Source organism: Rhyacophila brunnea, unplaced genomic scaffold, assembly GCF_057557595.1.
Source record: "Rhyacophila brunnea isolate RB1 unplaced genomic scaffold, BYU_Rbru_1.0 scaffold_24, whole genome shotgun sequence".
NCBI classification, from domain to species: Eukaryota; Metazoa; Arthropoda; class Insecta; order Trichoptera; family Rhyacophilidae; genus Rhyacophila; species Rhyacophila brunnea.
The window spans coordinates 3,569,081-3,595,964 of record NW_028232904.1 but is presented as its reverse complement, the minus strand read 5'-3'; the positions used below and the strand labels follow the sequence as shown (position 1 = coordinate 3,595,964).

At 36.4% G+C, this 26,884-nt stretch overlaps 1 protein-coding gene across 1 annotated transcript; it reads left to right on the top strand.

Moving 5' to 3' along the window:
* The first annotated feature begins 5,632 nt into the window (after positions 1 to 5,632).
* On the top strand, positions 5,633 to 26,732 carry Mccc1 (Methylcrotonoyl-CoA carboxylase 1). Its single transcript, XM_085951669.1, has 13 exons — positions 5,633 to 5,798; positions 7,560 to 7,626; positions 8,903 to 9,128; positions 9,639 to 9,856; positions 13,344 to 13,491; positions 14,226 to 14,363; positions 14,666 to 14,761; positions 15,142 to 15,325; positions 16,170 to 16,492; positions 23,159 to 23,323; positions 24,058 to 24,181; positions 24,861 to 25,054; positions 26,345 to 26,732. The coding sequence occupies exons 2-13, from the start codon at positions 7,589 to 7,591 to the stop codon at positions 26,654 to 26,656; spliced, it is 2,166 nt and encodes a 721-aa protein (XP_085807795.1). The 5' UTR covers positions 5,633 to 5,798; positions 7,560 to 7,588; the 3' UTR covers positions 26,657 to 26,732.
* The last annotated feature ends 152 nt before the right edge of the window (positions 26,733 to 26,884 follow it).

The window sequence follows — 26,884 nt, the reverse complement described above, 5'->3', positions numbered from 1 at the left end:
CACAATATTATATTGTTCTTATTCAAAATGACAATTACGATGGTTTAGTGCAAAAATATCATATGTCCAGTTTTGTATGCATGAGAAATGGACATAATATTATGTATTTGAATGATACAATATCGTCTCAAATATCCTATTTGGACGTACAATATTTTTACAGCATAAAGATACGATGCAGACCAACGTTTTGTGTATGTTAACTCAATTTCGACAAAAACTGGACGTACATTATCTTTGCATTAAACCATCAAAGTAATCTAATGTTGAACACAATCATTTGAGCTTGAAACATATAAACGTCATTTACCACAAATTTTAAATTGTGGACTTATCCGTATTTGAAAATGGACCAAGTGTTTTTTGTTAATTTTTGTTCAGTACTTTTGGTTAGATTATCAAAAAGTTTTAACTAATGAAGTTTAAGCCTATTGAACTATTGAAATAGTAATATTCTCTATGTCCGCAGCATTGAAAACTGGATGCTACATACATATTGTTATTTGCATGTCTGTTCATCTGAACGATGACTTAAATCTTGTTGCACTTCTGCAGGGCGGTCTTATCTCATCGCCGTCCTGGCAAATAAACATCAAGGTACAGATGTTGAAGTCTGCTACGGATCATCCTGCAATGAGAAACAACTTACAGGTTCATGCGTAACATACTGAATGGTTATTTTCACTTGTTGAGTAAATAGGTCGATTATTCAATTACTCAACTGATTATCAATGACAAATAACAATATATTATGACGTATATTAATAAAATAGAAGCCGTGAGTGGTAAAAAATTAAAGATAAAACATTTTTAATTTCGACATTGTCACGCCAACAGAAGTTTTTGGATGACTCGTCATTAAAATAGCATTATGCGCGACATAAGCGACATAGCATCATCTTCTCTCTCCTTCCTCCCATGGATGGTGTATGATAGATAAGATCAGTCATACTTGAGCTTTTGGTGGTAATTCTCTACTAAACTGCATAATGTTGTATGTCCTGAATGATAAGAAGTAGGCATTTTTTTTGTTAGATCGGCATATGTAAGCAATGTACACAAATAATATGTCACACAGAAAGAAATTAATGATGAAAAAAAATATTTTTTGTCAAAATAATAAATATTAATGAGTACTGATGTTGATATTTTATTTATTTTATGTTTTCCTTCTCCCGCTAATAAACCTGGTAGAGCTTTTTAAGTGGACTGTAATTATTTTAAGGGAAGATGAGGAGGTCGGATCTAGGGGTGGGGGGGATGAAACAGAATGCCAGACACTGACCTTTGTGATGATGTATGATGGCTCCGTGGTCTGGTTTCAACTCTCACTTGCGGGGTATTTTTATTTTGGGTCACCCGGGTTGTACACTCACGCACTTTGTGTCACAGTTTTATGGATTATATGTGAGGGTGTATGATTGATGATGATAGACTCTGAATGAGTCTGTATCTATTGAGTCAATCAGTTAAGCGACAGAAAGCTATTAGAAGCCCGGTCACGCCCGATATCGAGATCCAACTGAATGTTCTTTGTAGCACTGTCTCTCATGACCCGTAATTGCTTATTGATTGTCTGGTGACAATAACAATGGGGATTAGGAGGTGGGTGAGTAGATAAGGAGTGGAATGGGAATACCCAATAACCAATGGCCCAACCAAAACCAAATATATCAAAGACTTCACACATTTATTATGACATTTCACTATAATTTTAGATTTGTCCAATTAGTAAATTATACACATGGTTATAATATAATCATGTTTATAATTTACTATTTGGACGAATCTAATCTATGTGCAGGCGTTGCCCAAATAATCTGTAACGTCTCACTTCAGTCATAACTCAGTCCATTGCAGGCCTCGGTAGAAGGCACACGCATTACACAGTCACGCACATAAGTCAAAATTATATCTTTATTTAACGGGCCACATGCGCCACGTAGGTCAAAATGGAGGTTTTATGGCATTTTCAGAGCATAAGCCTGGACATTCCTTAAACGTTGTAGATAATCTATGTATATAGTTTTGAAGCCTTATTATTCTTTATATTTATTTTAAACGTTTGATGATAAAGTTTTTTTATTACATAAAAATAGTATTCTTTTAAACCTCTCGATCTAATGTGAATAGTCATATTTCAGTACATCCATGTGCAGTGATGTTAAGATTTTTCAGGTTTATTAATTTTTAAACGCATTTATAAAACCATTAGTAAAATTGTTGTTAACATTATATAGTGAAATATTTACGATAAAAAATTATATTTATAATCTCTGTGATCCCAAATTTGACAAGAATTAGGCATTTTATTATTTTCATTTTTATCATTTCTATTAAGTACTTTTTTTTCTTTATAATAATGTTTCATGTCATGTTGTGGACGTCTTAAACTTATAATTTGTAATGTCCACAATATGTTAAAAAATAAATTGAAATTAACATAAGATAAATAATCACATAAAACGCCAGAAATGCATATTATGTAGGTAATTTTAACAAAACAAACACGATCGGCCATTTTATTTACAGGGCTGCCAATAGAAAAAGAAAAATAGTGAACTTGTTACAGATTCAAACTAGGTACTTAGGTAGGTACGATTCAAAAATCCTGCCTTCAAAATTTCTATCCTGAGTGCAAATTCTTTGCCGACCACCGACCTTCTATTCTATCAGGAAAAATTGAGAGAAAAAACGCAAGATTTCGATATAGATATTCATTAAGAGCATACTTCAGTGAAACGGCAAATAATTTTCAACTATAGGTGCGAGGAAATTTCGGACTCGCTGCCAATCGGAGAGCGATAGTCAAGCTGTGAACACGTCAATTTGTTTTGTGTTGGCGTCGGGGGAATTAATTCTGAAATCGTGTGAAGATGACTAAAAACATTACCAATTTACTTGAAAAAGAAAACATGTAAATGAATATATTATTATCATTACTAATAGAACAATAGATAACATTAAATGGATGCGTGTTGAATTTTTATGAAAAATTATGTTTTGTTCTGCACGCTTCGTTTGCACAATCTTCGCGTCGCGTAGTCACAATCGTTTTAGACCGTGCCCCAGCTGAAGCTTAATATAATATTTGTAGTAGAGAACCAGTATATTTTAAGTCCAAAACAAACACTTTCAGAAAAATGCAATTTAAGGTTTTTCAGGCACTCAATGTTTTATGATTTTATCGAATTTCAGCTTCCTCTTATGAATATAGGTACTCAAAAGGTGAATAATTGGTTCTGGAAGATATTATGATAATAATGTAGCCAGTGGCGCACCCAGGATTTAATATTGGGGGGGGGCCCAAGGAGGAGAATGTGAATTAGTCCCATAGGCTCTTTTTCTTCTTCACAGCCTAATTTCTCGTTTATCGGTCTATTGCACTCGGTGTATCTACACCATGGTCCCCACATCCTGAAACGGGCCCTCAGGCTAGGATATTTGGCGGCCCCCCTACCTGCCGCTAAGATTAAAGGCAGTGTGAAACACTAAATTAACGTTTTATAAAAATTGTGTTTTAGTTCAAAATAAGAGTACTTATACAGTGAATTATTGGCGATTTTTAATACATCTACTTTAATAATGGAGCTGTCGAGTATCGACACATAATAATCAAAAAATATATTGCACAATTATATAAGTAATCGAAAATGTTCATGGCTATGAAGTATAATAGTGCCGCATGCGACTTTTTTTACTATTAAAGCTAATTTATGATGTGTGTTTATCACACTTATCTGGTCAACCCGACACACCGGGCCCCCAGGCTAGAGCCCTGTCAGCCCTCCCAAGCTATGACCTATACCACTCCGGAATTCGGGTGGACACGGAAAATTTTTAGTTTCACAGTTCCATTAGGGATTGGGTTTCTAAAAAAACCGACATTTTCGAAATTTTTGTGTTAGAAATTAAAATCTAAGAAATTTTTCTATAAAGGTGCTGGTGAATTACATTCTGATAATTTTTATTTTGTGTGGTGCCAGGGCCCCCTGCCCCCCCCCCTGGGTGCGCCACTGAATGTAGCTAGTTTCCTACATAATTATTCTGTCTATAATAGCTCTAGTCTCTAGTTATCATACGGCAGTGTTGCCAACCGTACTATAATTATAGTACAATACTATAATATTGAATCCCCAAAAAATGTAAAATACTATAATTTTACGCAATTATCACAAAAATACTATAATTTTGAAGGATTTGAGACAAAAAATGTTCCTGTAATATAGTTTTTTTCTGAAATACTATAATTTTTACCCTTTTGTACTATAATCAGCATAGAAAAAGATGGCAACACTGTCATACGGCAACATCGGAGTTAATCACACTGGTTCTGAGATACAGATCATACAGATATTATTAGTTGCCACTTATTCCGTGGATAAAGCCCAAAAGTTGTGAATATTATTTTTGCGATGGTGTGCGTAAGATTTGCTTTTTGTAAATACGTCATTATGCTAATAAAAATGTTACCGGCTAGAAGGTCCTATGTAAAACAGGTGGACGGAAAAGCAGGGCCGAATTAGTAGGTAGGTAAATATTATATTTAGTATAATATATTTTACATTCTATAAGTTCCAACGAGTAACGACCACAATTGCTTCAGATTAAATTAAGTAAATAAACAAATAGAATGTTTCTATACAGAAATACTACGATATGGTGTGCCAAGAAATTTGAGGAAATTTCAAGAAGAATCGTATTCCTGAACGCGTAATGGTACAATTTTTACATAAAGGCCCCTTCCGCGATACTGATTTCGGGATGATATCTTATTACATTACATTTCAATTAACATCTCATTACAGTATATTATGGAGGTCCCAACGCCCGCAATGGCCGGGCGATAACGTGTTGAAATAACTTCGTTGATCTCGGGTTCAAATGTCGGTACTAGAAAATTCTCTTTTTTCAACGAGTAACTATTAACCTCACAGGTTGAGTAAGAGGCTAACATCCAATATAAGTAAAAACTAAAATATGTTAATACAACTTCCACTCTATGGATTCACAATATGGGATCCTCTAACCACATAATTGAGATAAACACACATCTCAAATTTGCTCTAATTGTAAAAAAAGTCGCTCGCAGTGCTATTATACTTCGGGATTATTACCATTTTAAAATATACTTATTATGGTTGTGCGATACAGTTTTTTGTTAATTGTGTGTTGATACTCGACAACTCCATAATGCGTTATGTAATGGTTCAAATACATAACCATCACGTCACGTGCTGTCACGCTGAGATAGAGATAGTGAATCACGACCTCAACGTTTCTATCTATATCAAGTCGTAACAGCACGTGACGTGATGGCAACGTGTTAATTAGTGTCCGCAAACATGTACCACAAAACGCAGCATCCGACCTCTGCTTGCTTGTAAACCTTTCCGCCGTAGAAACTGTAAAAGCCAGTCGGCGTGGTGTTCCTTCGGTGGGTACCTATTATAGGGTCCTACATAAAAACACAACCACATAAGGCGTTAATGGGCAGTGGCTCTAGTATATCAGTTATACTTATTCAATCAATATCGTTTTACATTAACAATATTGAAACATAATATAAATTATGATATTATGTTAAAAAAAAATCAAAATTTCTTCCAATTGGCTTCCAATTCGATTCTGTCCTTTCACAAAACGGGTCTGTTTTGATCGCTGCGTGTTATGTAGCTACCTATCTATTATCAGTTGAAATGATAAAGCAAAAAACAAGACTTATTATCGAAATTCAGTGTTGATTCTATAAATTAGTCGAAATCATGTGTTCACTGCTTTTCGCTTTGTAATAATTAGTAAGTTTTTAGTGCAAATTAACTTATATAAAGTGATATTATGTCGTTATTATTATCCATTAAAACAATAATTCTTGACGTTTGTAACGTCAATATTTACCTTCGACTCTGGACCCGTTCATAAAAATATGTTTAAAGTTATGTAAAAATATACCTTTTGGCAATCTTTTAAACAGTTAATATTATTTAATTTAAAACAATTCAAGTATTTACAGTTCAAACTTACGATATTACAATATTATAAAGTTTTAAAAAGTTACAACCGGACATTTTTTGACAGCTGGAACCAATGACAATCGTATTTTCTCTGGCAATACATCGTATTTTCAGACGTTAATAATTGTAGTTTTTCATAGTTGTTTATAAAGACATTATTTTATAAACAATGGCTTAACATTATAATAGTCAATTATACACATATACATCCAAATACCATTAGAATACGTCATAAAATCATTTTTTTTAAATAATACAGTTGTTTTTAACCAGAATATAAGAAAGCAGATACGATGTATTGCCAGTGGCTACAAGCTCAAAGCACTCGTGAATAATTTTGTTACATAACCTCACTTTATTTTGTTGTTGCTTTTGACAGTACAGTGAAAAAGTGTTTTGTCTCACTGTTTTTGTATAAATACACATTTATCAATACGTTTCCCAATACATATTTGTCTCATGCAGTTCAACTTTGATATTAAACGAAATGAATGGACTTCGAACAATTTTTAATCAATTAAATATTAAAACAAACATGATGTATTTATTCTTAGCTCTATGAAAACAATAATAAGTATTATGACTGACACAGTTTAGTGTGCATTATCTTTGTCTACGTCCACCCTTCATCACTGATGCCAGGTTATAATTATTCATGAATAGATTCACGATTGGATGTATACTTGAACAACATTTCTTGGCTATGTGTTAAAACCAATGACGTATTAAATGGACAACTCACTTCATACCCGGCGCGCAAGAGAAATTGTGCATGAAAGTCATTCACAGATGTATAGGTAGATGTCACGTGACGATATGACGTATCCGTTTCCATTATGCGATACAAGCTTCGAGAATTTATAGTAATATAACCTTTATTGTAATAGCGTATTAGTGTCATGACTCATTGCGTTAGAAACAGATTCTCGGTTACTTACGACTTCTCGGAGATTAGACGCAAGTGAGCTCAGCGAATCACAGGCGACTGACTGTCCAATTGTTCCTGTCATTCAATTGCATTGAATAAACATTCATCAATATCTTAAAATGGCATTTTATAAATAATAAATAATACTAACACATGAAAAGTGATATCCCATCTTTCTTTGAGTGTTTAGTAGATTTTTTTACAATTTTTAACTAGGCACATTGGCATTTTGTAACACATTAATAACGGTGAAGTCGAAACCTGACAGTCAGAAATTTTGTATGGGCAGACCCAGCGGTTTCGCCAGACCGCTTGCAAGCAGAATGTTCATTTGAGCGTAGGATACCGATATTAAAATATGAATTTCGCCATCCGGCAGACCCGACACAAAGTGAGTGTCATTTTATTTTCTAGATGCTTCGTCCATATTAATGTCATTGGTTAAAACTGTGAACTAACGAGCTCCCCCATTTTTACCGGAATTCCATTATAAACTAACAAACTCCTCCCGTTTGGTGGACAACAACGCCTTCCGGCTTTTGCCTAAATCTTCTTGTTGAAGATTAAGTATATTATGCTTATTGTAGAATATCATTTTGAATTTGTTTATTTTTCAGGGGTAGGTGTAAACTGAAGTATTTTCAAAATGCCGTATTTGTGGATTTTAAACAGGATAGCGAAACGGTAAGTGAAAAAAATATCAAATTATAAAAATATAGGTACTGATACACCCCTGTTACAGGCGGGCTTCTCCCGGTGTAAAATAATCATTTAGTAGTCATAAGTCGAAACGTAACCCTGACCTCTAGAAACGGCTTCATAAAACATCTAATCTGATTCCTTGCCAGTGTTGCCAACCGTACTATAATTATAGTATTTGTACTATAATTTTGGTCCGCGTACTATGTACGATATAAAATAGGTATAGTACGCCCAAAATACTATAATTTTGAAAATCGTACTATAATTTAATATAAAAGTACTAATAATTTTGCGATCTGCGGCCCGCGGCGAAATATTTTTCCTAAAAAAAACAAGCCGACCAAGAAAAATTGGGAACCTGCGGCCCGCGACGAACTATTTTTCCTAAAAAAAACAAGCCGACCATGAAAAATAGGGAACATGCGGCCCGCGGCGAAATATTTCTCCTAATAAAAACGAGCCGACTATGAAAAATTGGGAAAATTTTCATTTTCAACAGATGACAACGCGTACTATATTTTATCTCCAAATACTATAATTTTGGAGGCTCTGTACTATAATTCCACTTTCAAAATATGGCAACACTGTTCCTTGCTCAACTACGTAAGTATTTTTTTTATTCATGAGTAAAGGCCTTCGTCCGGTGCGTGAAAATCACTTACTGGGCGGAGGTGTAATTAAGATAGATTTAAAAGTATAAATGATGATGGATGAAAGAGATAATTTTAAGATTAAATATAAGTACGTATTCAAATATAATAAATCTTGCATGGCGCATGGCGGCAACGGTAAAACCTCTGCGCGCCTGCGCCAAGGTGGTCCTCGTGATTCGTCAAATCAAAAAGATCACGCGATAAAATTTGGCCAATCACGAGAGTCCTTTTTGCTGGTCGGCGTGGGTACGGGAAATTTAAAAAGAGAAAAAGAAAGTTAGTAAGCGTCCCTTTTCCAACATGTACGGACCTGCGAAACTTATTGTAAAAACAAAATATATAAACCTGTAAAGAAAATTTAAAATATAAGATAATACCAAGTTACGCACGAGACAGACATGGTTTCATTTAATTTCTCCTCAATTTAAAATATCTTTTTTTGTGAATCCGGGGTTCGATGGACACCTGAGCTAGCCGCTGGAACCCCGGACATCTCAGTACCTAAGGGTCATCCCCTTCTGCACTTTTAAACATTCAAATAATAGCAGCATTGTATGTTACACAAAATCAACGTTATTTTAATATTATTCACGTATCTTTTTTAGCTCACTATGCCTCCGAGAAAACGCGTTGAACCTGTCAAAGCAAAGATTCCAGTCGACAGAAGCGCGCCAAATCAAGCCTGAGATTCTGGTGAGGCCTATCGAAAAAGTGTTGATAGCCAACAGAGGCGAGATAGCATGCCGTGTCATCAAAACCGCCAGGAGACTTGGAATACAGACCGTAGCGGTCTATTCAGATGTCGACAAAAGCGCTATGCATGTCAAAATGGTACCAACATAATATATTTTTTTAATATATTTTACTACTTTATAGAACTGAATATACATAATTTGAAAACATCTCATGCATATACACACTAGAAAAAATCATTATGTAGAAAAAAATATGACACCCAACGGGACTTGAACCTGTATCTGCTGGATTCGCGCCAGTATGCTGCTTTTCCAATTAAGCTACGGGAATCTTATTGAATCACGACAATTTAAACTAGTAGTAATTGTTACATGAAATGCTTATCGAATTGCGTTATAATGTTGGCTATCGGTTTTAGTATATTAAATTATGGTAGGTATCAATTAATTCCTTATTTACCAACCGACGTCGCGGATCACTCCATTATTTAGTTTTTATAACGTACTTATACTTGATAATAATTATTAATAAACTTTATAGAACTAATACCAGTTTGCCAGTATTTAAAAACTGGCTTACCGATTAATCATTAACTTTAATGAACTCCAGAATTTGTGAAATAATCTCATATATATGTATCTGTAGGCCGACGAAGCATATCACATCGGCCCACCTCCCTCCCAGCAGAGCTACCTCCGCGGAGACTATATCTTGGAGGTGGCTAAGCGATCAGGAAGCCACGCCGTCCACCCGGGGTACGGATTTCTCTCGGAGAATCTAGAGTTCGCCGAGAGATGCAAGGATGAAGGAATCATCTTCGTTGGACCTCCTTCTACTGCTATCAGGGACATGGGCATCAAAAGGTGAGTGTGAATAATTATACCTGGCAAGAGTACTTCGAGTCTACATCCTACCGATGTACGGGAGGCACCGAATACACTGAAGAAAACTTTCTACATACAGTCGAACTTGGTTATTACGAGGAAGATGGGACCGACTGAATTTGCTCGTTATAAGCGTTACTCATTATATCAGAGAATAGGTATTTTTAAATGATCGGTCACATAACACAAAAAGTCGCAATTCAAACAAAAACACACAATTAAAATTGTTTCCCGAAACAAGCATGGCATTCATAAACTACAAAAGAAGTTGTTTATTGTAATGAACGGTGGTAGGTACTGTGGCACCCCCGTATGGACCCCATTTGGGGATGTCTCTGTGTATCTGGAGAGGCCTGAATCGGTATCAAACCCAACAAATAGTAAAGCGCTGATTACGAAAATAAATAATAATAACAGAGCCGAGCCGGCAATGCCGTAGATTATGACCGTTGAAATATTGCAACGTCGCCGTCTTTCGACAACGGCTCTCGTTGAAAAGCGAAAACACAAGATGGCGCGCAGAATGCTACAAACAGCTAAATCGCGAACATGCCAATTTCGTCCTCCGTAAAATAAATTATAAAAAATGTAACTATTATATAATATTAACTTAAATATACCTTGCCGTTTCCAAAACAATTCCGATGTGTTATTTGTTCACCTCCACATCCCGAATCCAGACGAAAAACCATACTAAAAATAAAGTGACAGTGCTTGTTTCTCACTTACGAAAATGGTGGTAAGTGATAGTACCTACTGACTTCACAAACCTTGGATTTTTTACATGCAATTACAACCATATGCGTGTATACTTTTTCAATATTGTCGGCGAAAACACCAATCAGGTAGGTACTTAGACACTTAACAAGTGTCATAAACGTAATCCGATTCCGGCGGCATCCTGTCCGGTCAAATTTTATTGCATAGGGTCGAAATGTTTTTAAACGATCGACACATAAACAGTTTTAAAAAAAATTTTGATCATATTTTAGCTTGGTATAACCGATAAGTAGCTTGCTATAAAGTGAATAAATGTAAGGAGAAAATCATAAACTAAAATCTCAACGAATGTTTCCTCGTTACATCCGAGATCTCACTATATCCGTGATCGTAATAACCGAGTGCGACTGTATAATATAATAGATGACAGAGTCATTCTAATACTATATGCAGGGTTATTCTAACTAGTTAACACAACACGGTAAGTTATTTACCGTAAAATTCCGTATACAAGGCGGTTATCCATAATAATTGGCGAACGTTTATGTTGGTAGGCATATCGTTTGAAGTTGTGTTGAGGCAGTGACCGTAGTGCTAATGTCAGAAATTAATATTAACTTCGCCGCATTTCAATTTTCAATATGTAATTGTCATACTATATTTCGTTCTAAACCAGTTAATGGGGTTATTTCGACCTGAGTAGGGTTTGATATGGCAGTGCTTTTATTCTTCATATGCTGCATTCAATAGTAAGCCAATGGATTCAGTGACGTTGCTACCGGATAAAGGTCTCCTACAGGAGACCACCTCAAAGGACGGACCGAACCATCAACTTTCCCATAACACCACAGCCTACGTCCGCCTTTCGCGGTTCTCGCAACCCCCGGCCGAGCGGAGCCGCCTCAAAATACGAAATTCAAATTCGTCCGCGCTCCCGCCAAAACAGACGCGGTCTACCGATAGCGCCGCCACAAGCCAATCTGTCGGTAAAACAGGGAGTTTTGCGACCAACAGAGCGCCAGGACACCGCGGATCTGTCAGTTGGATGGGCGCGAAAAAGCTCTCTCTCGCCTCGGATGCCAAGCCATAAGGATCTCCGCCCAAAAAGACCGCGTCGGCAGCACGCCAAGCCACAGGATCTCCAGTCAGAACACTGCGTCTACAACCAGCCAAATAACCTCTCTTTCCTTGGACGCCGAACAGACAGGATCTCCAGCCAAAAAAACCGCCTCGATAGCACGCTAAGCCACAGCATCCCCAACCAAAAAGACCGCGTCGGCAGCACGCCATGCCGCAAGCCCTGACTCTCTTGCCTCGGACCCCGAACAGCCAGCATCTCCAATTCTCCAGCCAAAAAGACCGCGTCAACGCCAAGCAAGTATCCCAAGCCACAAGATCTCAAGCCAACAGCCAGCAAAAACCGCCTCTACCCACCTCCAACGACAATACTCTGCTTAGAACTTATAATAAATCATCAACAACAGCACACACCGTGCGTTTCTGTCCCCCACACCCGCTTTTTTGGCCATGACATTATCATGGTCTGCCATCTCCGCCTAAGCGCAAAGAAGGCCGGTGATAACATCCCTAGGCAAAGTGCCGCCTTTAAGCAGACTTGAATGCTATCCCAATAGCTTCAAATCACATGAAAATTCATTAGACACCTACTTACCTATTTTTAATTTATTTTCTCTCTATTATTTACTCTCAACTTATAATATTGGTATTCGTTCCTTCATTTGCCACTCTTTATAATGTGTTGCCCTTATGCAACGCATGGCGTGCCCATCCTCACGGGGCATCACTGAATGGACTAATAGGTTCCATTTAATTTTAGTCATACAGTATACTCTCAGTAATCCGCCGCTAGATTATCTGACATCTACTATATCCGCCGTTATTTTTACCAGTTGAAAGCACAAAATCAAGCTCTTTAATTCGCCGGTATTCGATTGTCATATTCAGTAGTCCGCCGCGTACAAGTATACAACGCAGATGAGATGGGTTTATTTTGGAAACTTCTGCTTCGTAAAACATTCATCACGAAGAAAGTAATGTACCAGGAAGGAAAGTGCCCAAGGACCGCATCACAATTATGCCGTGCTCCAATGCAACTGGGACACACAAAATTAAGCTTTTGGTCATAGCGAAAACCAGGAATCCTAAGCCATTCAAGAATATCTGCCTGACTGAACAACTGGTTGTGTCAAGTGATTTACTGTTTAATATTTAGTTTATAAATATGTATAATTTAGTAAATACTTGATTTAAATTATAAATAAAACCGTAATTTGCTAGTACAAATTTCTCAATAAAAATATTTTTACGAAATACCTGTTTTAATTGTTACCATTTCGTCACTGTTCTGGCAGAAGACACTAATTCGAAAAAATTATATATTGAGTTAGTTATACCAAAATGTTCCTTATTTCAAACTTTACCGTCTGTAAACCTTCTTAATAAATAAACAGTCTTTATTTTAAAGTCATCCTTTTTACGATTACTTAATAAACTCACATGATAGAACATTTCAAACATTTTAACAACTTCAAAGTCAGATTACTCATAACTAGTATTCTCCAGTTAGTGTGTTCTGCCAGAACAGAGACGATTTGTATGTATGCACTATTATAATCCGCCGTTTTCACTAATCGGACACTTGTCTGGTTTTTGGGGTGGCGGATTACTGAGAGAGTACTCTTCTTAGAAGATTTTTTAATAACTTTGTTTGTCTTCATTTTAACAGTACATCAAAAGCCATTATGTCAGCTGCCGGTGTTCCGATAATCGAGGGTTACCACGGAGACGGTCAAGGTATTGAGCAGCTGAAAAGTGAAGCTGACAGAATCGGGTTTCCACTCATGATAAAAGCAGTCCGAGGTGGTGGAGGCAAGGTAAGAAAAATTAATAAACATTATGTTTATAATTACATTTCTTCTTGAGCCATATTTGATCCTTCGGTGGAGTATATTGACAGTATCTAGTCGGGTGCTCTAGCCTATTGAGCTAACGGGCCAGGAGTATATGTACAGTGAGCTATGCATCCAAAAATCCCTGTCGTTTGTTTTTGCATAAGACGATACTTCAGTGAAACGGCAAATAATTTTCAACTATAGGCGCGACGAAATTTTGAACTCACTGGCATTCGGAGACCGAACGTGGAGGTGTGAATGCGTCAATTTGTTTCGTGATGGCGACGGAGGTATTAATTCTTAAATCGTGTAAAGATGACTAAAAACTTTACCCATTTACTTGAAAAAGAAAACATGTCAATGAATATATTATTATTGTTACTAATAGAACAATAAACAGAACATTAAATGGACGCATGTTGGATTTATATGACAAATTATATTTCGTTCGGCATGCGTCATTTGCACGCGCGACCCGCTATCTGCGCATCGCCTAGCCACGATCTTTTTAGACCATGCCTCAACTGAGGTATAGCCTTAATATTTAGTGACATCTCAGGACGCTGCAGTAGGGTTGTTTGAAAGAAAAGCCAGGTTGAGATTCTTTTGAGTTCTCTGTTGAGACCAAGCCAAGTGCGACGTTGTCTTTACCTTAGATGTGATTGTGATGAGAGTGATGCATTGATGCTAAACTGTAGGCGTTCTTCGTGTTTCAGGGTATGCGGATAGCAGAAACCGAAGCAGATTTTTTGACTGCTCTCGACTCAGCCAAGAGAGAATCACTCAAAGCCTTCGGAGACGACAATGTTCTCTTGGAGAAATACGTTACCGATCCAAGGCACGTTGAAGTACAGGTACGGTATTTTAAAGTAGATGTAATTTTTTTGATTTCAAATGTAGACATTGAACACAATCTCCCTGATATACAGTGGAATCATGTGGCGGGAAATCACATTTCCTCGTTATTCAGTTCTGTTTCATTTTAGTACATTTAATTCCCGGTTTTAAGTTTGTATTTCCTGCAATTTACGTATTCAAATTAAGAATCATATTTATTACATGACATTCCAGACACATGTACATTATAGACATCATGACTGTGAGTACACAACACGATTGTTTTACATTTTACATAATTTGTTTTTTATATTTACAGGTATTTGCTGATATGCACGGCAACGCTGTCTATCTGTTTGAACGGGATTGTTCCGTGCAGAGAAGGCACCAGAAGATCATCGAAGAGGCTCCGGCTGTAAGTATCCATTTTTATCACTTCTGTAGTTTCAATACAATCTCTATATTTTTTTAAAAGTTCACAGAAGGTTGACAGTCCTTGTCAAAGGCAAGAACGCGGTGGTGGGTGACTTTCACCATGACGGTGCAAAACTATCCTTGAGGAAGCGGACAATATGTATTGGAAATAACCGCACTGACTGCAGACCACTGGATTAGTCAATTTTTGATTGGACACAGTGGATTCGCTACCGAGCTCTATGAGCTTTGACTTGATATCCGACCAACATGTCTATGTGACAGAAAAAAGAATGTTTAAAACCAGGGTTATAAGGTCATCAGGCCGCACTGGCATTGTTCTATTGAGTCCATAATGTAAAATCTTTTCTAATTTTCTAGCCAGGCATATCAGGTGAGACTCGACAAGCACTGGGGAATGCCGCTGTGAGGGCAGCGAAGGCAGTGGGCTACGTCGGGGCGGGTACCGTCGAGTTCATTCTCGACCGGAGGACACACTCCTTCCATTTCATGGAGATGAACACCAGACTGCAAGTCGAGCATCCCATCACCGAAATGATTACAGGTAAGGACATTCTGGACTGCATATAGATCGGTATAAGTCGTTCGCCGAGTGAGGGTGCAGGGTGCAATATACCAGTATTTTTGAAGTGAAGCCTTTTGACCTGCGTTACACCAATTCGCTAGTAAAGTGTCACAACCGGCTCGAAAGGGGAAAAACAAAATACTCTTGGTTGGGTTCGAATCATCAATATTTCGGTTGATAGCCGAGCTCGCTATCAATTGTACCATTGAGGCCAAGGCTAATGGCTTAATTAAAATGCACCAACTGATTGAAAAGGTGGATACAGTTAATTGTTTTGATTTCGTGTGTCGGCCGGCCAACGGTGTAAATAGCTTGAAATATACATCTACTTTTCTCTTTATTATTCTTTATATTTGTTTATATTAAAGACGTTAAATAAAGCTATTTTTATTTAAATATTGTAGCAGTTAAAAGGTCTATAGAAATGCAGCCTAAATACCTTCTGGGTGAGGCTGTAAGAAAGCATAAATCTCGAGTGTGGAGAAATATGGGATGAACTTAAACACGTGTTAAAAAAAATATGTTAATTATTCATTAATTGAACTGGCGTTTACGTGGTAACTCTCTGCGGGCTTTGTATTTTTTGCGTTTTATGGTATTAAGCTGGCGTTAAAGCCTTGGTCTGTACCGACTGGTTTTTGTATTTCTTTCTTATTAATCTGTTCTGTGCGTATAACTGTAACTGTCTGTGACCAGGATACACTGCGTCAATTATTGTAGGCATATAGATTGGCAGCCAAATACATCATTATTTGGAATATTTACATGAACAATCACAATAATCGTGTATCTGACTGATTATCAATGCTCTCTCCCATCACAGGAACTGACCTCGTAGAATGGCAGCTAAAAGTGGCATCAGGCGAACCGCTGCCAGTGTGCCAGTCCGACATTATCATGTCAGGTCATGCCTTCGAGTCGCGAATCTATGCGGAAGACCCTCGCGGAGGATTCCTACCGGGAGCCGGTCCTCTTCTCCACCTTTCCACGCCTCAGCCGTCCAGCGACGTGAGGATTGAGACAGGCGTCGAGCAGGGAGATGAGGTCACGGTGCATTACGATCCTATGATCGCGAAGCTGGTCACGTGGGGACGAGACAGGAACGAGGCTTTGGCTAAAATGAAGGATAAATTGGCAAATTATCAGGTGTGTGTATCAAGTTGTCTCACTAATGATGTGTTGCCGTTAATAAAGCAAATATAATAACAAGCAACGTAGGTTTAAAGAAACATGTCTCGATGATAAAAGTAATGATAAACTGCTTTGCGATCCTCATCATCCGGCATTCAAATCAAGCGGGTCAACAACTACGTCTATCTTGGATACCAATTGTCAATTGACGGTGGCATGTATGACAAGATTGCTCATTGAACGAAACTGGCATGGAGCGCATTAGAGCGTCTGAATAGTATCTTCAAAAGTTACCTACCATTGCGTCTTAACCTTTTCTATGCCTCACGATATTACTATGGCAGTATCTGACAGGCTGCAGATTTTTAATGACACACGTTGAATGTAGAGCGAAGCTCTTACTAAAATCGCTGTAATACCGATAATTTGTGGTTTAGTATTTCATTGTTATTCAAACAGATGTCACTGTGTGTTTAATTCTTTAGATTATGCAAATCAATCGACAGTAGCTAGTAATTTGAGTTTTAAGTTGGATGAAATAACTCGCGAAATTTGTCGAAACTCATAGAGCGAGATAACTCGCTGAAGGCATAGAACCGATTAAAACTCATTCGCTGCTGACTAGATAATGACTTTTTAATTACCACCTTTAAAATGCACGTTAATTACATCGATCGGCCGCCTGGTCATTACGCGCCAGGTGCATCTTCAGCGTCCAAAGTATTAAGCGTAGTGTTCTATCAGTACTTACGTATGCATGTAAAACAATGACATTTAAAGTAAGAGAAATCCAAAAATTACCAATAGCGCAATGTTGTATGGAAAGGTGTATGTTGCGCGTAATGCGGAAAGACCACAAAAAAAATAAAGCAATGGCTAGACAGGCAGTCACATTGTGAGTGATAGTGGTTGCGACAACTGCTGGACAAATGCCGCAATACAGTGGTACCCAAGGAGCACTATATGACCACAAGGGTGTGTGGAAGCCTGGTAGATAGACAAACTCATAAAGAATCATTTTGATCGGGGGTCCGAGGGGATTTCCAAGGGATCACAAAGTGTGTCCCGCTTGACTTATTGATGTGTCCCGCGAGATTTATATTAAATCTATATTATTTTTTATTCTTATTCAACAACAATTCGATGTTGGAAAATTTCATCACTTGGAAGCATGTCCGACTCTTTTGAATGAATCTACCGAGGCTTCCAGTATTCTGTGATAAAAAAAAATACTCCAGGATCATTCAATGTGTGTTAGATGAATTTTCTAAGCGCTTCTTGGATTTTAAGAAACATCAAATGAATTTTAACATTTTCAACATCCCTTTTCATGTATAAAGTAGGGATTGCAATACCGGTATTTCAAAATCCAAAATACCGGAATTTTCGGTATTAAGAAAGCACACTCGTTTACGTTTTTGAAAATGAATTATAAGTTATGTGCTGCTAAAATGCAAATATATTGAGTGAATCCAACAGAGGTGAAAAAATAATAAAACAAATTTCAATAAATATATTCATATACCTAAGTAATTGTCATGATGAATTATCATAATATTATTTTGAAAAAATTTGACAAAAATAATCAATTATTCTATAATTATTGATGACTGTATAAGCGTTGAATTTAAGAAGCTTTTCCAGCAGCCGGACTTATTTGCACCTGATGAACTTTTGAGGGCTTTAGTTAAAATTATCAATATATTAACCTTTTCCACTCGAAATTTTTTTTATAGGTACATACCACCCACTCGAGACTTTTTCCCGCACAAAGCATAATTTCAATATAAAACATTTAATTGGTGAAAAAAATGTAAAAAAATTTTTTTTTTTTTTATTTTGTAAAATAAATTTATAATGAATATACTGTACTTATTTTTAGTTTATTTATAATTCTTGATTGTGTGGTATTTCACAAAGCAATCTCCAATATGTAATCCTGGCTTATCACAGAATCGTAATGAAATAGCGGTATGTAGAGAACTGGCTATAAAGTGTAAATCGTCCATTATGACTGTAAATATGATACAAATGAATTGCCTTCAAATACACTTGTAATATAAGCGGCTGTCTCGTAAATTTCCTAAATTAGTTTCGGGCTCATAACAACTCATTCCCAGTGCGGTACACATTATCAAAAGATTTCTCAAAAAATAATAAATCGATACGTAATAATTTTCATTTGACTCATTAGAGTATTTCACATTATATAGGTTCCGAATCGGCATAATATACTAGTAAGTATTGTCATCAAAAACAGTATTCAAATATAAAACTGTAAACTATACGAGACGCCCCTGCGCAAGCGAGAACCAATAAAAAATATAAACACACTTCAAAATCATGCGTGACAAACACTTCACTCTAGTCTGGGAACGTTCAATAAATACAATTTATGTGACAAAAAACATTGCTTGCAAGCGACGACCTACGAATAAAAAAAGAGAAGATTCCGATAAATATACTATGTTGAAATTAGGCACGCAGTATTCTTTTGCCGACTTCTTTCTCAGATAAATGTAATAACCTATTATTATTCATTCTAACTTGATTGAAATCGCATTATAAAAATTTCTGAAAATATTACAAAAAATGACTTTATAGGCGATGCCGCCGCTACGGCGGCACTCGAGTAATACAGGAAACTTCTAATGCCGCCGATATGGCGGCACTCGAGTGTTAAGGGTTAAAATTATTTGTAAAAAATCACTAGTTCTACAATTATGATCAATACATACGAGGGTGGGTCAATAATTCCTTAGAAAAAAGCATTAAAACAGTTTTTATTTTTGTATTTTTTTTTTATTTCTCAACATAATCTCCTTGGAGCTCAATACACTTGGTTAGACGTTTCTCATTTTTTTTTAAACTGTCAGAAAAATAAGTTTTCGGAAGGTCCTCAAAATAAGCATTTGTCCGATCGATGACTTCTTCATTTGAAAAAAAACGTTGTCCACTTAGCCATTTTTTTAAGTTTGGGAAAAGGAAAAAGTCACTGGGGGCTAAATCTGGCGAATACGGTGGGTGGTCGACCAATTCGAACTTCAATTCTTCAATTTTAGCCATTGATCGTAAACATGTGTGAACACGGGCATTGTCCTGATGAAAGAGGATTTTTTTCCAGTTTAAATGAGGCCGTTTTTCTTCAATTTTGTTTTTTAGCTGGTCCAATAAAGATGCATAATAATCCCCTGTTATTGTTTTTCCTTTTTCCAAATAGTCAACGAAAATAATTCCACGTGCATCCCAAAATACAGTAGCCATAACCTTACCAGCTGATTTTACGGTTTTCGCCTTCTTTGGACATGGTTCGCCTTTCGCAATCCACTGCTTTGACTGTTCTTTCGTCTCGGGAGTATAGTGGTGTATCCATGTTTCATCTACAGTCACAAAGCGACGAAAAAATTCATCCGGATTGCGTTGCATGAGCGACAGCAGGGCTTTAGAGGCCACCACCCTATTGCGTTTATTGTCGACTGTGAGCAAACGCGGCACCCATCTTGCAGAAATTTTTTTCATACCTAATTTGTCATGTAAAATAGAAATGACGCTACCTTTTGAGATCCCTGTAACCTCAATTATCTCACTCAACTTTAATCTTCGGTCACTTAACACCATATCGTGGATTTTATTGATCATTTCTGGTGTAGTCACCTCTACAGGACGTCCTGAGCGTGGTTCATCCTTTGTTGATGTACGACCACGTTTAAATTCATTTAACCAGTTATAAATAGTTGCAAGTGAAGGAGCAGATATGCCGTGAACTAAATCCAACTCATTTTTTATTTCCTTTGCTGTTAACCCTTTTATATTTAAATGTTTAATAACAGCTCTAAACTCAATTTTCTCCATTTTCCATTTTTCCATTTTCCACAAGCATTTTTTTTTTTAAATGTACGAGAAACACACAACAACCCGACCAATCTGATTGAAACTTCGCAGCATACTGAATCGGTAGTGCCGCTGCATGAAAACAAACCGCTTACAGTACTAGTCGCGCCACCTGTCGGCTTTTCTAAGGACTTATTGACCCACCCTCGTATTTTACAACGTTTTTCTTAGCTCGTATTGTTATTTGTCCGGTGGCTCTTTGTCCGGTACAAATTTTGCAATCGATTTTTAACTAACTTCCCGACTAGCTAGACATTTGAAACTTTTAGAATAATATATCAGAACACGATGCCAATACATTATTTTTAAACTTTTAGCCATCTTTAAGTAGAATTGAATTCATTTTCAGTTAATTCTGTTTTGTATGAAAAGTTATTTCTACACCATTATTGGTTGCTAGGAGCAACTAAATTATTAATATATACGTGCATTACTATGGAAATCAATATGACATGTCAAGTACAAATTTTTTTGATCGTTTAAGCTAGTCAAGTCAAGTTTATATGGTTCAACAAAATTTAAAAACGTTTTATATAAAAAGTTCTTTTTATCTTGTAATTATTTAAATATCAACATAATAAATGTAGATATTTGCTATAAAATAATATTTTTAAAAGATTTTAATAGCTATATTTATTGATAAGCACCTACCCCTGTTTTTTTTAATGTTTAAGAAATACCGGTATTCAATATTAAATACCGAAAAACCGGTATTGACATTTTCATTCGGTATTGCAATCCCTAGTATAAAGTAAGCATATTATCGTGACAAGAATTTAATTGAATTCTACAAAGGACTTTCATTTGAGGTATCTGCAAATATAGTTAAACATGCTCATCAAATGGCTTCTTTATTTGGAAGTACCTATGTTTGCGAAAAAACATTTTCTACAATAAGCATTGATTAATCAAACTTAAGATTGATATTAACAGATAACCATATCGCAACTGTTTTGCGTATTCATACCACAAAATTTGAGCCTACATTAAAGGATTTAGCTTCAAACAAACAATTGCATAAATCACATGGTGAAAAAATTTAAATATAATTTTTTTGGTACGAGGGTGGGTCAATAATTCCTTAGAAAAAAGCATTAAAACAGTTTTTATTTTTGTATTTTTTTTTATTTCTCAACATAATCTCCTTGGAGCTCAATACACTTGGTTAGACGTTTCTCAATTTTTTTTAAACCGTCAGAAAAATAAGTTTTCGGAAGGTCCTCAAAATAAGCATTTGTCCGATCGATGACTTCTTCATTTGAAAAAAAACGTTGTCCACTTAGCCATTTTTTTATGTTTGGGAAAAGGAAAAAGTCACTGGGGGCTAAATCTGGCGAATACGGTAGGTGGTCGACCAATTCGAACTTCAATTCTTCAATTTTAGCCATTGATCGTAAACATGTGTGAACACGGGCATTGTCCTGATGAAAGAGGATTTTTTTCCTGTTTAAATGAGGCCGTTTTTCTTCAATTTTGTTTTTTAGCTGGTCCAATAAAGATGCATAATAATCCCCTGTTATTGTTTTTCCTTTTTCCAAATAGTCAACGAAAATAATTCCACGTGCATCCCAAAATACAGTAGCCATAACCTTACCAGCTGATTTTACGGTTTTCGCCTTCTTTGGACATGGTTCGCCTTTCGCAATCCACTGCTTTGACTGTTCTTTCGTCTCGGGAGTATAGTGGTGTATCCATGTTTCATCTACAGTCACAAAGCGACGAAAAAATTCATCCGGATTGCGTTGCATGAGCGACAACAGGGCTTTAGAGGCCACCACCCTATTGCGTTTATTGTCGACTGTGAGCAAACGCGGCACCCATCTTGCAGAAATTTTTTTCATGCCCAATTTGTCATGTAAAATAGAAATGACGCTACCTTTTGAGATCCCTGTAACCTCAATTATCTCACTCAACTTTAATCTTCGGTCACTTAACACCATATCGTGGATTTTATTGATCATTTCTGGTGTAGTCACCTCTACAGGACGTCCTGAGCGTGGTTCATCCTTTGTTGATGTACGACCACGTTTAAATTCATTTAACCAGTTATAAATAGTTGCAAGTGAAGGAGCAGATATGCCGTGAACTAAATCCAACTCATTTTTTATTTCCTTTGCTGTTAACCCTTTTATATTAAAATGTTTAATAACAGCTCTAAACTCAATTTTCTCCATTTTCCATTTTTCCATTTTCCACAAGCAATTTTTTTTTTTAAATGTACGAGAAACACACAACAACCCGACCAATCTGATTGAAACTTCGCAGCATACTGAATCGGTAGTGCCGCTGCATGAAAACAAACCGCTTACAGTACTAGTCGCGCCACCTGTCGGCTTTTCTAAGGACTTATTGACCCACCCTCGTATATTAATAAGAGTGATAATAATGTATATCTAGTTAAAAATATATGTTTATACAATGAAATAATTATTTTATATTTTTTCCCTATGTTTTAAAAGAAAGGGTAGCCTGCCAAATTTGATCTCAAAATTGTCCCTTTGATGAAAAACTTTGTTAACCCCTGATTTAGGTGGTACAGATTATGTAAAATTTCATCTTTGCCGTCCGGTGTTTGGAGATAGTCAGACTGAAGCCATCTCACACATGCTTATGTAGGGAATTGCATAATATGTTGGTTGAAAGGGAAGAACTACTTAAGTCTGTCCGAGGAGATTGGTTCTTGCGACCAGGATTCTACAAGGGGTAATCGCATCGTCACTTAATAATAATCTATGTATATGGTTCATTCTCTTACCACCTAATATAAAATATAGTTGTTTATTTCTTCAGATCGTTGGCTTGGAGACAAATGTGAATTTCCTGTTGGGCTTGTGCGGAAACCAGGCCTTCCAGAGTGGCGATGTCCACACGGCCTTTATCACCGACAACGAGAAAGATCTCTTCCCGGAGGAGATAATTAGTGACAAGTCCATCATGCAAGCGGCACTTGCTACGGTGAGAATAAAATACAATAATATGATAATCTGGTCCATGAATGGAAGACAATAAATGGTACAGTACTCTCTGAGTAATCCGTCACCCCAAAAACTAAGCAAGTGTCCAATTAGTGAAAGCGGCAGTTATAGTGCATACATACAAAATATGGTAAAAATTAAAACAGATGTTTGGTTTTTTTTTTGAGAAATTTGTACTAGCAAATTACAGTTTTATTTATAATCAAAATCAAGTATTTATTATACATATTTATAAATTAAGTTTATTAACTAAATATTAAACAGTAAATCACTTGACACAACCAGTTGTTTAGTGAGGCAGATATTCTTGAATGGTTTAGGATTCCTGGCTTTCCCTATGACCAAAAGCTTTAGTTTGTGTGTCCCGGTTGCATTGGTGCACGGCATATTGTGATTTGGTCCTTGGACACTTTCCTCCCTGGTACATTACTTTCTTCACGATGAACATACGTTTTACAGTTGAAATAACGGCGGATTATAGTAATTGTCGGATAATCGAGCCGCGGATTACTGAGATTGTACTGTATTATTCCTTACATAATAAATAATCAGAAAGGGAGGAAAATAGTGTATTATGATATATAATATCCTCGTACGATTGGCTGTGATCTTCGTACACTGTGGCGTCCTTCTCTGGTCATTTTTCATTCGAGCAAGTCTTTAGAATGTATGTTAATTATTTACCCTTTATTTGAAGCGTATTTTTTCCTGCAGGTATTAAATGATCAATTGGAGAGCGAATCGAAGATGCTTGACTTCGGAATTCACATTCCACCCGTCGGCTGGAGACAAAATCATCAGCTAGTCCGAGATTTCAAATTTAAATTCAACGGAAAAGGTATTTACAAAATAATAAAAACGGAACATTTCTGTAGATGTCGAAGAGATTAACTTGTACTGTAGATTGACTTGTAAAAAAGAAAGGTTCTGGGAATACTGCACTAAATTTTATATTCTTTTCTTTTTCTTTCGACCATGTCCGATCTTAATAAGATCATATGTTTACCCGTTTACGATAAAACACCATTGTCCAGAGGAACAATCATCCAGAGGAACACAACTTGCCCCTATACAATGGACTTTCTTTTTTATTTCGACCATGTTCGATCCTAATAGGATCATGCGGGCCTCCACACAGTGGAGGTTTGTATTAACAGATTTTGTATATACGAGAAATGGATGTTAGCCACTTGCTCAACTTATTAGGTCCATGCTGTGACTCATACAGAAATTTAAAAACAATATGTGTACTTGTCAGACCTAGGATTTGAATCTGGAACCCACGACGTTATAGACGGACGCTTAAAGGCCGTCGTGGAACTGATAATTTTCATATACTTAAACTCCCAGAATGTTATTGTTTCTTTCAACTATGGCGAAAATGACACGAATTGAAATTGCCTTTGGTGATTTTTATAGCTATGACCCAGTTGAACTCACCAAGTTTAAGCAACTAATGTGCGATTAATTTCTACCTTTTAAAAATTACATTTATACCTATACGTTTTCTTTAACAGATGTCTCTGCACAAGTAACCTATGAAGATAAACCGAATACATTCAAGATTCAAACCTCAGCTGGAAAATCGTCAGTCGTGCATGGAAAATTAAGCAAGGACAACAACCGATTAGTTTTGGATTCGACAATAGATGACTCCGGCAGTCGCTGCAACGTTGTATTTTCAGAAGGGAGCATATATCTCTTTGATAAGGTTTGAAAAACATAATTAATAATTGTTTTACATAGAGATAACTTAGTTTAAACTCCAAATGTCTTTTTCTACGCCAAGTGAAGCAAATATATTGTTGTTTTTATTTAATAAAACGCAATTTTTATGTAGTACTTATTCCACTTTTATTCAAGAGATTAGGACCTGTTTCGAAAATGTCCCTCTGAGGCGGACGAAACCGGTCCTAATCTCTTGATTAAAAGTGGAATAAGTACTACATAAAAATTGCATTTTATTAAATAAAAACAACAATACAATGCAGTTCCACCATGAATTGACAGTTAACAAAATAAAAGAAAAAAAATTGAAGCAAATATACACCACATAGCCTTGCTGAGAACATTTCTCTCCTACTTCTCTCTATTTTCTTGAGTCATGTCAAGATGCCGTGATTTCACTTATGGGGATAAACAACTCAATCCGTGTCAGCATATTATTGATCGGCGATATTGAATAAATTACCACAATTACAAATCCTTTAACATCCATTTACCGTAGTGTCCAATTATGGCAAACTCAGTAAATAACTTAGTGCAATTATAATTCCCGCGATATCCATTTTTCCACATAGTCAGGCTATATCCGATGACGCAAACTCCATACAGTAGCTGACTTGATTATAAAAATTATTTCCTAAATATTCTTATTCTAAAGTGTATCAAACGATATACATGGTTGCGTTACGTTGGTTATTTATATAAGCACTTCAGAACCAGACGGCGGCGTAATATTTAGCATCAGAATATACTAATGTACCAGTGGCGAAGGGTGGAGGTAGGCTGTTAAGCTTTAACATAAGTAGTGCGTACTAAACTTTGCCAGTCATACTTATTTGTTTTCATTGAACAAAGAATACAAATTGCAGATGGTTAATTTTTAAAATTCAATTAAACCTCACCAAAAAGAAACCATCGTAGTGAAGGTAGGCTGTGGAGATCTGACAAAAATAGTGGACACTTTGTCAGTCACACTTAATTGTTTTCATTGAATTAAGAGTACAGATTGTAGATGGTGTTTTTTAGTTAAAATTCATGCTGCCCAATACATATGACAGACAATGATTAGTGTGCACTATTTATGTTGGATCTTAACAGCCTACCTCCACAGTTTGTCATTGTAATGTACGGTTGTTCGGTTTTACATGATTGTCCATCCAAATAATGATGGAAATTTGTGGAATTTGCGACAAATGAACCAGTAATGTGAAATGACCTGCGTCAACTTTAATTTTAATAGCATTTTGACCTAATTAAATAACTTTAAAATTTTTAGAATGGAAAAACAGTTCTCGAGCAAGACCGTCCAAAATTCTACGCAAAGTTAGGCGCCGATGAAGGATCGCCCCTCGACGCCTCTTCTGCACGCTCTCCAATGCCTGGAATCCTTGACAAAATGCTGGTGAAAGCAGGAGACCAAGTGAAGAAGGGAGATCCCCTCTTTGTGATCATCGCCATGAAGATGGAGTACGTGGTGAAGGCGGCCAAAGATGGCGTTGTTGAAGTTGTGGCCAAGTTTAACGTCGGAGATAGCATAGCCAAGAATACAGAGTTGGTCAAATTTAAAGAAGAGAAACATCAGGAATAGATTTTGTAATGTTGGAACTTTTTAATGAAATGTTATTTCTATACTAATTTGATAAATATAGATATTATTTTTGTTATTTGATTGTTTTTATTCCCTTGCCACATATTGGTTTTTGTTGATGATGATATGGGAGGTGATTGAATTGACTTTTTCCAGGATGCTCTAGCAGTCTTCCCGACGATTATATGTGTGGTGTATTGGTAAACGATTTATTATTTACTTCTTGTA

Bases quoted from the DNA above. Each gene is read 5' to 3' on its own strand.
- Mccc1 (XM_085951669.1), top strand. From the start codon at position 7,589: ATGCCGTATTTGTGGATTTTAAACAGGATAGCGAAACG. The intron at 9,857-13,343 runs GTGAGTGTGAAT...TCATTTTAACAG, and splicing joins AGGGACATGGGCATCAAAAG to TACATCAAAAGCCATTATGT. The intron at 24,182-24,860 runs GTATTTACAAAA...TTTCTTTAACAG, and splicing joins ATTTAAATTCAACGGAAAAG to ATGTCTCTGCACAAGTAACC.